Source organism: Helicoverpa armigera, chromosome 13 (genome assembly GCF_030705265.1).
Source record: "Helicoverpa armigera isolate CAAS_96S chromosome 13, ASM3070526v1, whole genome shotgun sequence".
In the NCBI taxonomy this organism is placed as follows: Eukaryota; Metazoa; Arthropoda; class Insecta; order Lepidoptera; family Noctuidae; genus Helicoverpa; species Helicoverpa armigera.
The window spans coordinates 2,173,873-2,191,672 of record NC_087132.1 but is presented as its reverse complement, the minus strand read 5'-3'; the positions used below and the strand labels follow the sequence as shown (position 1 = coordinate 2,191,672).

The window sequence follows — 17,800 nt, the reverse complement described above, 5'->3', positions numbered from 1 at the left end:
TAACAACAAATATCGGCCAAAAACTTCGAGATTTCAAAAACTATGTTATTTCTCCTTGACGTAAGATTCATAATTCTGAAAAGTTTTTCATGAACATATGAAAAAACGACCATCCAAATAAATTGCAAATTAATTCAATTTAAAGGAACACGCTACTTTAAATTCATAATTAAACATCTTCTGCTGAAACACAACTTTGCTAACCCGCAAAGCCTGCAACTATACCTAACTACAACAATACCACGATATGCTAAAAGTATAACTTAAACAGTTTCAAAACTTCATAACCAGACGTTCTCGAGCTAACAAAACTATGAAAACTTAAACTTATACTGCTAGCATAACGTGCACATAACTCCTTCAAACTACGTAAGACATTTTAAACTTACTTTTAAACTAATAAACTTGCTATGTGCTCTTCTTAGCAATATAAGTGTAAGACAAGCAACAAAAGTTGCTTCAGTACCTTCACACTGCACACTTTTAGTCGGCCCATAATTTCTTGGTGCTCATAAACCAGTATGAAGATGAACATAGTAAGCATTTTACAAAAATCTGGTTTTTAACCGGTATCACCAGACTTTCTTTGAATTCAGGATTTTCTTAAAAATACTTTTTGCTAGCACTCGGGTCAACTATCGACCGACTATTTAGTCTCCAGTGTGCGGGTGAGAAAGGCAACAAAAGTTGCTCTAGTTGAGAAATTCTGTTCTTGACTATTATGTCAACAGAGTTTGATGCGTCTTTGTAGGTTACACTTCCTTTGTGTTGTACATTTATTGCGGATTTCAATAACCTATTTATATATTGTTTTGTTAATCAAACCTTTGCTAAAAACAGAATTTTGAAATCAGTCCCATATAGGTAAGTACCTAACTTAGATTTTTATCAGTAACAGGCAAAATAACAGATACTTAGATGGCGTAAGTTGTAATATGGACATAACCACATAAAGCTATATTTGCTGAGTCACTCAGTGTTATAATTGAATTTATATTTATATTACTATTCGTGTTTATTGATATTTTCCTCTTAAATGCAAACAGAAACATTGATTAATTTTTGGTCACGACTTTTTAGGTTGAACTGAAATTCCTATCAAAAAAGATTAGGTATGGAGAAGCGCACGTTGCATTGTTACAGGTATCTAGGCTACTTTTTATGAAGGAACTAACGCCAAAAAATCACTATAGGTAAGATGCGTTTAAACAAAAGGCAACCAGATAGCCGAATAAATAACAAACACATCTTTAACGTTTAAATTAGTAACACGTATTATCCTCAATAATAACAACTCATACGATTATTATCTAACTCGTAAACATAAAAGCATTTGCCTACAATACGTCACAGCCTTCCTACCATACATTAATTCTACATGCGTGCTTCTAATAAAGAGACGGTAGTATCCTAAATACTAATGTCTTATTATGCTTGGAAGTAGCAAGTAACTGTTCAGTTAGATTTATATGGTAAGACAATTTGTGTAATGAGTTAAATTAGTCTTTTGTGAATGATTCACTGAGTTCCGAATTTTGGAAGATCTAGGCTATATCCAGAAGAATTTGAGATTATTTTAATTAAATTTTATAACGCGTTGGAACTGCTTCGTGCACTGTTTTGTGGGTAAAAGTAGTCTATAGGTAGTCTTCCTCGATAAATAAGTTATCGAACACTGAAAGAATTTTTCAAGTCGGACCAGTAGCTCCTGCGATTAGCGCATTGAAAAAAGTCTCTTCAGCTTTATATAATACATAGAGTGGATCTACATGTAGGTATTAATTAATTAGTATATATGCATGTTTGGTAGTTAACATTACCGATTCCAATTAATGCTAACTGCAAACCTGATCGTTTGTGTGAAAGAGAACAATTAATTGAAAGCTATCGACGCACGACATTAAATCGTAATGCAGTGCTATTAACCTTAAGGTCAACTGGTGCAGAATGCCTTTTAGTTAAGCATTAAGTCTATATGTATAGGTATTTACCAGCTTGGTATATGTACCTAGGTGAATAAAATGTCAATCAACTGATGTAGTAAAAGTATACCTACACTTATCACTACATAGTATAAAACAAAGTCGCTTTTTCTGTCCCTATGCCCCTTTTTACGCTTAAATCTTCAAAACTACGCAACCGATTTTCATGTGGTCTTTTTTAATAGATAGAGTGATTAAAGAGGAAGGTTTATGTGTATAATAAAATTCATTAAATAGTGGGGAAATACTGTTATACCGTGCGAAGCCGGAGCGGGTCGCTAGTTATACTAATATTATAAAGCTGCAGAATCTGTTTATTTGTTTGCTACGATTACTACCATTTGTAAAAACTTTCCCCATATAACCCATTTATTAAGTTAACTTTTACCCGGTTTCGCTGAGTGGTTTTACCATAATTAAATTGCTCCATAACAACATTCCATTTTAGCAATCTGTCACGGAATTCCAAAAAACAAATGACGCTCTAACGTTTGACATTTTCTCACGAGGTTTTCCTAGAACGGGCACAGATTATACACGATAGATTAGGTTAGTAGGTACGTACGTAAGTCCAGTCCACGTGCGCAGGTTAATAATGGTCACCCAATTTCGAAGCACGAACGCTTATTGTTTTTAGAGTTCCGTTCGTTCGAAATGTGGAGTAGTTTTCTTAATTAGGACAGTGTTCTTTTTATGGTTGGTTCATTGTTCGGTTTTGTTATAAATTAACGTTTTTTTTTCATATTGGTACCTATATCATAAGAGATTTTAATTTTTTCTTCGGTATGTTATTAAATATTCTTAGTTCAATCAGAACGTTATTTAAAGGTAATGACTACTATTACCAGATAAGATCTCGACTTATGGCTAGTTTATGTCATTTTAAGACTATGCAAAAAAGCTACGTCACTAGGCAGAATTTCTTACCTTTAATAGTTATTACCTATTAACTTTTTAATAGTTATTATCGTATATTATGTTTTATCCGGTTTTTTAATGCCAAATTATCTTAAGTTAGATGATTATTTCAAAACTAAATTAACGTAACGGAGCTGCTTACAAAGGCAGGTATCGAATAAAATATATCAAGTTGACGTTGTTTTCATTGAGTGGAAAGTGCGTGTTACGTGACTAGTAACGAAATTGTTGGGCTATTGCGTCTCACATAAGTAGGAAATTTTGGTGACCACACTTTGTTTGAAAGGAATTTTAAGACGGATAAAAAGTGAAGGTATTTGGGTCTTCTGTTGCTGTGTAGTCTTTGGGCTACTTTTAATTTTTTTTTAACAAAACTACTACTACTACTTTAATTTAGATAAGTTTTTTTTTTAACAAAACCTAGTGTCATTTTGCTACATTTAAAAGAGATCTACGAAGTGTATAAATAAATAAAATTGTTGGTACATACGCTACCCGAATCTGACACATTTTACCAATCGAACCTTTCACTTGAAAATCTATTGAAGCTTGAGGTAGGTTGACGTGCTGTCTATACAGGGTAGACAGCACTGAATCTTTTTGGTTGAATGGCTAAAACGAATTTTGATCACTTTTATAGACAACCTTTTTATTTATATACTCTATTTGCATATTTTGTCCACTATTTACCCATATCAAAATCACATAACTTTTTCATTGTAAGTATTAATAATTTCGTTCAATATCAACAATCATGATGATTTTATTGTTAAAAGTTATATTTAGAATTTGATTTGAACCGATATCTATTGTTATTTTTTAGTATTTCACGGTTTGTGCACATTTTTTATAAGTTTACCGGTCACTGGCCGATAGTTTGTCAACCTCTCATAGAGTTTGTCGTAAACTATTTATTTTTAAGAGTGGTGCCGTAGGTTTCTTATTTAGGAAAATATGTAATTTTAAGCATATATATTTTTTTTCGCAGTTTCTTGAAATGATTTTTATGTTTGTAGTTATTTTGTTATTTGCAATCGAAAAAGTAGTTCCAATATAAGAAAAAAAAACACAAACTCTTTTGTGACAACAATGCCCTTCGCACTTGAAAACCACACATTTAATTATTTTTTTCTTTAACACTACAGTTACCTTTTTTATTGATGGTTAATCATCAAATGGCCCGTCCCGCTGTACTTACCTTATTTTAACATAAAATAACTATTATATAAAATGACTTCTTTATAATGTGACAACTGTATAGGCAATAAAGTGGTGTGTGCAGATTATAAGGTGAAGGGTTAACTACTGTTCTGTTAACTATGTGAATGATATTTGCATAAATATTGCAGTTTAATAGTGACATGAGTAAGGATTAAACGGTTGTGGAAGTATTTAATACCGATGAGAGTTAATAGGAATAAAACTTGTGTACTTATTATTTTTTAGGCAGGCGCATTATTCAAATATCATGTAAAGTCTAAGAGTAGGTACTTATACATATAAGCGCTTCCTTCTTACAATAAAAGAGGCGGTCATGTTAAAATAAGCCATTATAAAAATATTTAAGAAAACTTCTCAAATATAATTCCGTTCGATTTTACGGACACCAATTCAATTCGATTAAGTAATAACAAGTCGATGATCTTTAAAAAAATGGAAGTTACTGCAAAAAGGCTTCGCATTCCAAACACTTCCATCACAAACAAAAGAATCGCGAAATAGCGAAACATTAGCTGCCGCATAGTGATGCCGCGTATCGATTTACTAATCGATAAAGTTGTTTTTACTGCAAACATCGTGGCCACTTAATAACAAGTGTCACTTGATTGAACGGCTCGGTTACGGCCGCTTGCTGAAGTAGGAGCGGTAATGTGACGGATACTGTCAAATGCTTGATTGTCATATTTGCACGCAAAATATACTTTAGGCATTTTTTTTGTTCTAAGATCTCTCTACGCTTTATAATAAGGATCCCGCAAGATATAATAAATGATTAAAAACAAAAACCTACGTGTTTTCTTAAATAAACTGATAATGTAAATATTATATGAAAATCGAATATTGTCGATATTTCCTTTTAAATAAAATGCAACCAACGCAAACAGTCTCATATTTAAATAAGTTTTAAAAGCACCTATTTATTGAATCTGAAAAGGCAGTACCTCCAATTCTATTTGCGGTAAAATATACCGCCTACTTATACAAGTAGGCATTTCATTCATAGCGGACAGAAAACTCATTAAAATGACGCCACACTTTAAAGTCAACGGCAGCGTCTGGTTTCACGGTCTGGGTATTCCAGATTCATTTTCAGGCGACAATTTTTAAGTTGGCTGCGAAATACAAGTATTCTCTTAACAATAGGTTTGTGGACAATGGAATAGAGTAGACTTTTTATTAGTGTTTGTTAGAGTTAAATATTTTCCAATTGGTAAGCTTGTAAGTAGGTTTAACTTTGGGTATAAATAAGATGGAAATATTGGCGTAATTATTGGCCTTTTACCCTTGAACAACTGTGCGAATGTAGGTAGGGTTTATGCTTCACAGAGAATAGCTACTTTCAATATTTTTATAGATTAAATTTATTTCTAGTACTAGTAAGTATAAGTACAAGTAGGCAACATAATTTATTTTTATTACATGATAAGGCTTTTATTGAAAATCGTATAAGACATTGAATTGTCTCTCGCTAAAAATATACCGTCCATTCGAACCAGGAAATACTTAAACTCACTTAACGCTCCACAAAACCGCCTTCACAAATATAAAAGCGAAAAATTTCATACAAATACACAATATTACACAATTTATTTACGAGATCGCCTTATAAGACAGGATGTGCCAAAGAATATAAAACAAAAATGACGTTTATTAATGGCTATTTACGACCAAATTCGTGACTCGTATTAAAATGTACGCTTTCTTATTCGTGTTTGGAATATTGAGAAACACGAGATCCGGATCAGATCGTTTTGTTGTCAGATCACTGTAACATTAGGTACTTAGATTTTTTGGCAGTAATCTGTTTGCGTGCCTTAGGAATTTGAATGACTTTTTTTACACGATTTCTAAGGATTGATCTGGCCTATGACTCATGAATCAAAAGGCCTAAAGCCTTTTATAAATGACATTGAACATAAAAAATTGGCTTTTTGAATCGCAAATTTATGGAACAACTTTAGTTTTTTAAAATATTAATAAGGTTGAGGTCAACGATGATGTAAGGCTGAAAATCAATATTTTACATTAAGTATCTACCTCTACATAAGTGACCTCCATAAACCAAAAACTGAGCAATTTGTTTTTAAGTACCGGTTTATTCTTGTAGAATTTTGTACGAAACAAACAATTTCAAGAGACCGGTAAAGACGGTTTAGCGAGCCACTTGAAGGGTCCGGAAGGTTCCAGAAAATCCGGAGACATCGAAAACAAACGTTATAACTTAACAAAAGATCCGTTTCCATGTTTTTTCTAACTTAGGCTTAACTTTCGGAAATCATTATCCCCAATATTTTCTCGGAAAAGGGTCCTTCAGTAAAAGTAAACGGAAAAACGAGAGTCGGTTTGTTTCATTGCAAGAAAATGGGAGACCGTGTAAATATTTTTATCGTATTGACAAAACGGTTTAACAACTCACGTGCCGAAAAATGCACCTATTAAATAACCTACATCTACCTTTAACCTTTAGGTACTTACCTTTCGTATAAAAATAGTTTGAGATTTATCGTCAAAATTGCTCATAAAATATTGGGCATTTCACGTCCCTACAGCTACCAAACGTCATCAAAACAGCAATTTCCTTTGATAGCCCGTATTTAAATATGTTATCTAACATAAAACTTGAATTTATACGTGACGCTCGATTGCAGAGGTGTAGGTCGTTACTTTATACCATGGAGAACAAAAAACTAGCGGAGGTGCCATAACGGAAAATCTCCTAAGAAAGTAGCGCGCCAAATTGCTGGTGTGCGGGGGACAAGGAACGCCACTGTTGTCGTCCTTATACGCCTTTTTAGACCCTATTTTTTTTTGAAATACCATAAACCATTGACAGACACCTCAGAGAATCCGAACGCCTCGTTAGTTCACTCGTAACTAATTGTTTTGGTGATTTCCGCCGCAAGTATTTGACCTAGAAGAAAGAGCCTATCTGCTATAGTTTGACATCTCCGTTCACCTTTCCTTACTCCGTGCTTTATACCAATACCTCGAATAACTTCGGATAATAAATCTTAATAGTCGGCCATTAAAATTTTATTGCCGCCATTTTGTTCTAGCGGATGTTATTGTTTATGTTCACTATGATCGGGAACTTAATATAGTTGTCCTGTAATGTAATATGGGTATTGCTAGAAAGTTAAGTTAATCCTTACTGTATGTTATTTGTGATTGCACTGTTAAACAGATTTTAAGTCACTGTAGTTTGCATTATAGGTAAATTGGAAGCTGGCTAAAATTTGAACTATGGTTTTCCATGCCGTGTTCAAATACTTAGAGTGAACACCTTGAAAATTCTAGAGGTATTTTTACACCAGTTTTGTATGGCTAATCAAAGCCCATACCATGAAAGGAAAACAAGAAAGTACTCTAGATTTACACCACTATTCGCACTTCAAATACCACTCCCTACACTAAGGGTATGTCGATAACAAGAGGGGTAAGTAGTAGAGGGTGTACTGTGGCACACGTACTATGTATGTAGGAAAAGAAAATATTATTATAGGTGGAGAAAGCTTATTTTATTATTCGTATTGTATTTAATACTAGGTTCTGCCAGTTCTGCGATAGGTTTCATCCGAGGCCCGTGAAAACTCCTTGGCGTAGGTATCGGGAAAAATGAAGCCTCTAGCCTACTTCAATAATTAATAGGCAAATAATAATTAAATAACTTTTCAAAACGGACTAGTAGTCACTAAGATTACCGCATAATCAACCGAGTAGTATTAATAAAGATTAATAGCCTTGTTAGTTGAAGTTACATCAATCTAAGATTGAAATAAAAATTACGTTCCACTCATTCATTGATTCAACAGCAAGTAATCAAAAGTGTAAAATAAAACAAAACATTACCTATGTCATAACATAATTATAAAAATACGATAATTTTTATATAAATTGATCTCTTTCATCAATACGAGAATTCCTCGTGGCTTAAAACTTCTCATATTTATAACTTTTATGCATCAAAGAATGAAACAATATTTCACCTCATCATATTTCACACAGGATTATACGAAAGCGCTTTAGATCTCAATTTATAACGCTATGTGATGAATATAGCGCTTTTAAGCGCAACCACAAAGCTTTTAGCGTTTCTGATAGTTTTAAAATTTTAATAAAAATATAAAATGGTGTGGTATTTTGAAATGGATGATAGCATAGTGGAACAATCTGATGATGCGAGTTAAGTAGTGAATCCAAAATATTGTGGTGTTTATTTTTATGGCAAAATAATTTCGGCTAAATTGAAATGTCACGATCAGGATAATAAAAGGAAGGAAGATATAAGGAAAATTTGTAGTCATTGATGAACTATTATCATATTTCAGCATAGACAAAAATTTGAAAATTTTAAACTACTACTACTAATATTAGAGGCAATGTGTTAAGTAAAGAGTACCAACCAGCACATATTTGATTTAAATGGACTGCCAATAGGGCTATGATTCAAGAAGAAAAAACAAGGATAATTAATAAAAATTACACATCAACATAATAATATAAACCATTTAACAATTATCTACAAAAGTATTACAAGCTATTATCACATAACGTCGAGTTGTCGAGTGGTGCAGAGATAACAAAAAAATGTGCTTGTTGACATTAGCTTCTGAAAAGCGTGAATCACTCTTATCAGTGAATGATACTATGCATACTGATAACAGGTGTTTGACCTCCTTGTATGTAAATAGACCTGGTTCAGTTAGATCGTGGTTTCTGTAGATTTTGTAAGATGATAGTGGAGATATTTTTGAAGAGGAAATTATGAAGCAATCGTGTTTTATTTCTCAAAATCGTTAATAAAGATTGAAGCTTCGTATGACGGTTCATAGTTATTATACGTAAGTAGGTATTATGTATTCGATTGAACTTAGCTTTCGTCCATTTAAATTTTTGTCTGATATCCTCTCGATTATTTATGAGTGTTCGTCAATAAAGTGCGGTGATGGACATCACAAACGTTTCTTATTGCACTTCGAACATTATACATGATATACTTTCACATCTAGTATTTTAAACTATGATCTCGAAAATATGAATTGGCATACCACGTGTGTTATCGAGCGTGGTGTTGGTAATTTTTCACAATTCCATTGTAAGAGTTCACTAAGACAATCGGCGGTAAACAGATACAAAATGCTTGCGTGACGCTGCGTGCGTAAGGCTTCAGATCCAATATTGGCATTGGCTTTAAAATATGGCCAACATTGGTGACCTTGGTTGGGTTGATAATCCTTAGGTTAGGCATGCATGTTACGCAGGCATTCTTAAATGGCTGAATCTTAGGCTAATATGGTAGGTATTATTGGCTCAGAGGTACTCTGGAGATGACATATGCTACCTTTTTAACTTTTTCCTTTCCCCGAGACGCAGATAAAATCGTGGGCTAAAGTTAGTATAACAATATTTTACCGTGTGGTCACTATGAGTACCTAATGTTTGTCAATTTTTGTGGTTTGAAGGACAACCTATATCGACCGACAATAATATTGTATAATATTGTTTTATTGACGTTTAAGGAAAATAACTTTAGTAATAGGTAAGTTATGATATACGTGACCGGCAGTCAATGCGTATGATATAACCTGTTTGTTTAGTAACTTGTTTGTATTATTTTTAATAGAAATAATTACTTATTATTGGCTTGCGGAAACCAACACTTTTAAACTCTATTTAACGAATTTGACTCACTTACCTATATTTACTTCTTCTAAAACTTAACTAAGCGATTTAATTTATAGTCCATTCATGGTATGCTATTTATAATCTAGAGTAGGACAATGGTGTTTCAATCATATTTACGCTAATCTTATGTAAGACAATCAATTTGACCATGACATGTCCAAAGCACAATGCTAAACTTTATTTATGTTCAATAGTATTTTAACGAGTTTTAGTATTATTGTGACATAAACTAAGTGGGTAACCACTGTGTATGAAACAAAAAGTAGGTTAGTCTAAGACAGAAACATGATATTAATTTTTGAGGTTTTAAAACATAAAGATTCAAGATATAAAATAACAATCAAAAATTTCTGGACGTGATCGCTGGAACTACGGATTTGAATCTAAAAAAAAATCACTAATTAAAAGCTAGCAAACCCAATCTACCCAGACTAGCCATAAGCTAGATAAATCCAGTTAATTAATCCAATAAACTTCCACATTATAATAAAGCTGGAAGCAACGACCCTTTCCTATATGATCCTTTAATCTCACCACACGACGCCCATGGGAAATTATTATAGATTGCCAGAGAGACATCAGTGCGGCTGTTAATAATATCGATATACCGATATTAATTATTTATTCATTCGAAGGTGCCAACGATTCTAGACTTCTATTAATAACTTGGATGGCTGACGCAGTTTACAATTATCATTTTTAAATATTTATAAAATAAGTTTAGTGTAAATATCTCCTTTCTTATGTTAAATTTTGTGCTGTAAAAAATATCAAAAATATCATCTTATGTTACCTATAATAAAATATCATAATTAATGGCACTGTATCAATATTCATATTTAAATAGTTTCTTTGCTTTAACTATTTCTTCAAAATTCAAATCCCTCTCCTATTTAGACTCCAACACTTATTATTTTCAAAAATAACAAGCAAAATAAATGTTGTCTTTTACGCGTGTTTTCTATATAAAAGTGTCCTTGTCCCCAATGTGAATGAACTGCAATTTTTCCTGCTATGCTTACATAAATACACCCCTAGGCAGACATATTGATCCGATCGCCCTACGGTTCCTTTAAGTTAGGGTAGTCAGCAACTGTAGGCGTCTCTTTCTAGCCTATAGGTCTATCTCTTTTGCACTCTGCGCTTTTAGTTTTAATTTTTGAAGAATAAAATAGAAACTTCAAAAACTTTAAGAATTAAGGTATAAGAACGTTTGCAATATTTCACGAAAAAAATTGATAAAGTTCGAACTATTTTTATAATGACTATTACTAATGAATGACTGACTCCTATAGTTTATCATACATCGTTAGACAGACAAGGTAATGAAATTAACCTTACAAATTAAGAGCATACGCGTAATAAATTAATTCGCCTTTTGTATTCTTCATGTCATGTGGCAACGTTTAATGGGCAGATTAACCTTACTTTAGATAATTAAATATGCCATATTTCATGTTGCTCATCGCGTATCTTAGCAGAGATAACTTACAGCTATGTAATCATGCTTGCTCGTCAACACGCAGATTGCATTTTACTGTGTATTTTAATGATTCGAATAAATAATAAAAAATTAATAAATACAAGACCAAAAAAAATATTTAAGTATTCTGTAGTAAAAGAACGTGAAAGGTGAAGTTAGGAGAAGAAATTCGGAAGAAGACACGCTGCGCTGGCACAAAATAAAATTGGAATAAGGAAGGATGATGATGATGCCGATAAAACAGAAGAAGGTCTCAAACACTACCGGTGAAAATCTTCTGAACTATTTAAACCTATTAAACCAACCTCTACTACAAGAACTGCAATCCCAACACAACCTCTTAGGTCTACAGAACTTCATAAGTAAATGAAACGACAGGATTACACTCAAGGCAGCTGCTAACTGCGATACCAAAGGTCGTGGGTCGACTGGATACCAACAAACTGTTGAAACCATTCCCAACACAAATATTGACTCGTCCTTAGACGGGTTTAAAGGTTTACTTTGGTGAAGTCTCTTCAAAAGAATTGAGTGTTTGTGAGTATTGACATTTTAAGTGAGAACTAGTTATTCAATCTCTTGATTCTTCTACACTTAATCTACTAATCGTAGGAGTTGTGGAACCAACTCAATTTAACAAAAAAATAAGATACAACTTGAGCAGCAATAAGAAATTATCAAGAAAGGTTTAACAATAAAGGGTCTCAACAAAAATCTAATTTAACTTAAATAACAACTGTATCTTTGAAACAAACAATAATATGTCTCGTCATTGCTTCTAATTCATCTAAACCGAAATCAACTGAAATCGTACAAACGTAGGCTATCACAGAATTCCTAAAGAGAAAAAACGTAGACAATAGTAAATATTGACAGTAAAGTCTCTATTCTTTCTTTGGAATCAATGAAGGCGCGTGCTCACATTGAGATTAAGCCGATGATTTCAATTAATGAGTATCAACAATTCAACACTACTGAAACAATCCCATCTGTTTACTATTTGACTGACAAAGGCAGATTCTAATATTGTTTGGACCAGTGTCACTATATGATACTGTATTATTCCAGATAGAAGCTTGAAAAATGTGTGATTCAACAGTAATGTTAAAACAGTATAGATTATTAGTATTTTTTTTACTGTCTGCAAACTTAAGAGGACTTAATATTGTCTTAATTTTTAAGTCATGCATTTGCACCACAAAAATCATTTAATTCACTTATTATTTAATCTAAGCTAAAGAGGACATGTTAATTTTTACACTGCACCAAAGATTGTTCCTTGGGGCATACCATAGGTCATAGTTCAAATATTTGTGAGTCACCTTTATGAGTTTACTTTGTAATGGAACGTCTAAAATGTTACAAGCTCTTGATTATTACGGAGTATAGTAATAACTTATGTTAATATTATGCGAATGTTAATAGGTGTACCTACAGTAAAACGAGGTCAAGTTAAGTTCGTAATTGAGTTAAGTTTTTATAGTGAGAACTTCAAATCTTAAACTAACTAGTTTAATTTCAAACCTTGAACTGTAGAATTCGCATTATTCCATAACAAAAAACAGTCTATGTATGTATTCTGGTAATACACCGATGGACTTCACGCCAATCGATGGAAGTTAAAAAAAAATGTTGTTTAGGAAGTAAAACGCATGTACTAACATCTATTTACGATTACGTTCGAGTATTCTCAGCTTCCGCGTGATCATAAAAAGGCTTGTATATGATTGGTTAACAGGCTTCTAGTTCACTTAAAGGTAGAAATAAGTGGAGCGTTTTCAATTTGTGAGATGGTTCGGTGAAATGATTGCTTCATGCGTGATGGAATTTTAATGCCGAATGTGATTGGACCTCATATATCAGACCTTTTCAATGATCCTTTTTAGGGAATAATAATCCTGAATGAAATAGTAAATGGAGCAACAAATACGCGAAAATAAAATCAGAAACTGCAAGCACCAGTTACCTACATCTTCTATTAAACAGTTATTTATATAAACGAACGTAACTTACGACATCGAGGTCACTGAAACGTAACTTTCATTACACAGATATAAATCATTGTGAAAATAAAAGTAAACATTAGTTACCTTGCGAGATAATCGCTCTTTGATTTATTCGAGTTTTATTAGTATGTATTGTGTTTACAACGATCTGGGACATGATAACTAATGAAAGTGTAGTTATTTATAACCATGTTCGAATAGGAAAGCACGTTAGGCCTTTGTTATCGAGTACCATTAATATATTTTTGATAGACGTTATAGGTAGTCTGAAGCCAAAATCTGACAGCCAGTTACACCAAAAGGCATCGAGTTACCCGGTAATCGGGCTATAAAGATTAAGCCCTACTTTTAACAGCCTATTTGAAAGGCATTCCTTTGATACAAACTTTGCAAAAAAGTAAAAGCTCAACCTACCTACATAATTGGGAAGAGACTTCATATTTTAATTTTTTTGTAGCACGGTCTTCATCAACAGCTTTATTATCGAAGAATTAATCTCTCACCCAGCAGTCATACCTAATCCATTAACTTAATTGGATTAAAGACTTAACATAACTAGATTACGTCATACATTCTATGATATAACAAGCTAACGAGTCACTGACTAATATTTGTAGACCAGACATTTTAAAATTCGACATTCTAATTGTTTTATCCCACGACACATTCTCATTAATTAATTACGTTAATCAATGCTTGAACTTAAACGCTTATAATACTAATGTCACGACACATAACGATAAATCCATTGAAGATGATAATAATCTTGTCTAATAAATAGTCAATGTTAGTATAGAAGAACTACATTATAAGGAATAACATGCACCTGCTTGCTCTCGGGAAGTACAAACAGGTTTTAGACATAAGAAGAGTATACATGATATATGTAAAAGTTGTACTAGACTATCAAATGGTAACAACCCATAATTTGAGACTGGCCAGCGGGTACATTGATGTTTTCACCTTTACACCGTATCATTAGATTATGTCAGTAGAGGTCGAAACAGGAAACAACTCCATGGCTATTGTTGGCCACGATAGAATAAGGAATTTATGAAAGTTGAATGCAATAATGCAAATTACAATAAAAAATTGTTAGCCGAATCTAGACTTTGATCCGGTTTTGCAACTTCTTGGTTATATGAATGGTTTGTAAGGTGAGTTAGTTGTTAAACAATTCGGTGTTCACATGGTGTAGGCCATTGTTAAACAAGAACTGATAACCTAATTAGAGAACAATTTTGCCTTGGTAATAATGAAGGCAGTAAACCACTTTCACTAGATTATAGATTCACCTGAAGAAAATAAAACAGCTAAACATAAGACAATTCAAGATAATTCTAGAACGATATCGTATAACCGTTTCTCAGGAAATAGCCTATCCTATGGACAATATCAAATCCAGTTTATAAATCGTTTAGTGATCTTGTTAGCCTTCAACCATGTTAAAATCGAAACGCGAAATGTCACCAAAGGCCTCAGTTGAATTTGTATCAAAAGATTTCTTGGTTCCAAGATCACTTTGAGGACTAACTTCCATCGTGTGTCTCACCCTGGTTTTGTCTTCATCCTATAGGGTTAAAATAACTTAACTGACGTTATGTCTATTGTTAATCCTATAATTCTGAGGAAATATCTTGACATTAACAAAGCTGCATATACACTTATCAATTTGAAATCTTACATCCCATGGTTTCCGACATGTAATTATTAAAGTTACTTCGCAGATAATCTATTCATTGGCAGTGACGGACGCTGTATATTATAAGTGAATTTGTAGGAAGATAAATCTTTTAATTAGTTCCTGGATATGAATAAGAAGGAAATAGTAGAAAAGTGTTATTTTATTACAGGATACAAGTAATGAGGATTTGAGATTCAAACCAGTTTCAAATGAAGTAGAATGGTTATAAGAAGGTGAAGAATGATGATGATTATGACGTGCGTATAGGAGTTGATCAAAATCAAACATGACAAGTTTATAATAAAATTCTACATGATTCAGTGGTGCGGTAGGATCATTTGTACTCTATGGAAGCATTTGCTAGATTCTTATTTATGACATAAAAAACATGTTAGTAGAAATATTAACATCAAGTTGAATTGATTATAGTATGGATATCTTCCGAAGGTCAACTAGTTCGAGATATTAATAGACAAGTTGGTTGTGATATTGTATCACTATGGAAAAGTGAAAATAGTTTTGAAATGAGTCCTACACAGTCTAATAAAGACGCTGATTTGCATGTTGGTTAGTAGATAATTATGTGCGCTTTATTTTTGTTACATTATTCATATGTTTTCAAAGACCAAAATATTTTGCGCAAAAAATTGTGATTGTACACATATCATTAAATGATTTTATGACCATTTCGGAAGATGACGTGATACTGAATATTGTCCAAAAGCCAAGGAATTCTAAAGTCGTTTAAAATGACGAAATTTTATATGTAAAAAAACAAGACTATCGAATTTGAATGCCACACTGAAACTGGCCGGAAAAAAATGGCAGTCCTATAATTTATAAAGCCAAAATAATAGCCGAGTAATATTCCTGCTATAATCAAGCAATTACAAAACTCATTTATCACTTATAATACCACAAGAGCTTCAAAATTATCGGGTATTTCCCGATAGGTTCGTTGCGAACCTTGAGGGAAATGCCAGAGAATTTTGAAGCTCGTGTGGTATTCGGGGGATTATTTTTCCGTCCCAAATGTCGGCCACAACCTGTCAGTTTGACATAGCAACGACCAGAGAAAATATTCAAAAAAAATTATCAGTATAATACCATGTAGGTTGTACCACGTGACGTCGAATGGTGCAATTCTATTGGTCGATATTTGGGTCGGAAAAATAATCACACACACTTAACGGCAATTGCCGTTTTGTCGTACTCTTTTACAGAAACGTGCGGAAATTGGCCAAACACGCCGTTTTCTTTTTGGCAATTTCTTATAGCTGCAATTATATTTGATCGATTGTATTTCCTTTCAAAGCATAACATTAACTTAAACTAGAACTAAGTAATTGATGGGACCACTTGTTAGTTAGTTAATTAAGATCTACATAGTAATTTATCTTGGCTGCTAAGTACTGGTTATCTAAGAGTTTATGACTTGCATCTAGAAAATTGTCAGTAGCGTTGTCAAGTAGGAGTCGTTTAATTATCCTTAATTGGTGTAGGTTTTTTTTCCTGTTTATGCAATTTTGAATAAGAAACGTGTAAATGAATACTAGTTTTTTGCAGCTGACTGTAGCAATTTTCGTACACATTTTTTTCTAAAGCTATTTTGTTTCTGTTTGAATTTTATGTAAACTTTCACAGAAAATTGACAAATGTTGATAGTGTTTTAGTCCTGTTAACTGCAGTTATCACGCCGCGTAGGCGGTCCAGTCATGCGCAGTGCAACCCCGCCGGAGGTTACAGCGATCCTTAACCTAACTAACAGCTGATCATTGATAAACAACGCTTACAACAATTTGGCCAAATTCCAAAACTAGACAAAAGAAATGACAACACACAAACGTACCTTAGACTGTGTTGAATCAGGCTGCATGTAGTAAAATAGGAAAAACATCCACACAGCTCCTATTAGGAACAGGATTTTGACGTTACGCCGCATTCTGGATTTTTTTTAAACAATTCAAAATAAGAACGTATCACTGGTTGAACGTATCACACTAGAATTTTTCGTCACGTTCGTTCGATGCGTCGCGTTTGTTATGATTTTGTTGTCGGTACGCGGCGCGCGCGGCCGCGCTTGGTGGTGCGGCGTGCGGACTGAACCCAGTTCACAGAATAATACAGATAGCTGCCGGTCATGCGCGTATCGGTCCTCGACACCGTACGAAAATAGAACTTGCACAGTTCGGCTCGCTACGACGTACTGTGCAGCGCGTACGGTGGCCCTCTCACTGCATTGTTCTCCTTGGTCAGTGTCTAGACGTACGGAGCCTGGCAACACGCTAGGCTCGGTTCATCGGAAACCGGTTCACGTGCAATCGCTCTTATAATGAAAGTATGAAATCCAAGGATTAGTTTACCAGACATGCAAACTTTTTTGAGAGCAAAAACTTTTGGAAGCGAATTCCAAAGTTCTTCGCCTCAATCTTTAAAATTGGATGTTGAACTCTTCACAGTTTTCTTTTTCAACTTTTTAAATAGGTTCAATAGAAAATTTTGTATCATCGTTTGGCTACTTATCATCATCAATAGGGCTACTTTTCATTCATGAAGTTTAGTTTACAACTTCTACGAAACGAGTAGATATAACTTTTCGCAGTGGGTAACTGTTTCATTCCGCGAAGATTAATAAATGGGCAAAGGCATTTCATTTGATAGTAGTTTACCTCGATAAAGTCGACCATGGAGTTAATACTCTTATTGAAACGTTTTGTTTACAGACTTATTTAACTTCTGACTCAAAGAAATTTATTTTTATTACTTCGAAAAGAGAGTTGGCAGATTTTCATTCTATCCGCAATCTGCGAGGTGAAAACTT

At 33.4% G+C, this 17,800-nt stretch overlaps 1 protein-coding gene across 1 annotated transcript in view; it reads right to left on the bottom strand.

The window, feature by feature from the left end:
- LOC110384346 (polypeptide N-acetylgalactosaminyltransferase 2) overlaps window positions 1-17,175 on the bottom strand; it is a 110,011-nt gene extending 92,836 nt beyond the window's left edge. The window contains exon 1 of the mRNA XM_021345587.3: window positions 16,829-17,175. Within this exon, the coding sequence (XP_021201262.2) occupies window positions 16,829-16,921 (93 nt within the window). The 5' untranslated portion in view covers window positions 16,922-17,175. The remainder of the gene's footprint in view (window positions 1-16,828) is intronic.
- Between the last annotated feature and the right edge of the window lie 625 nt (window positions 17,176-17,800).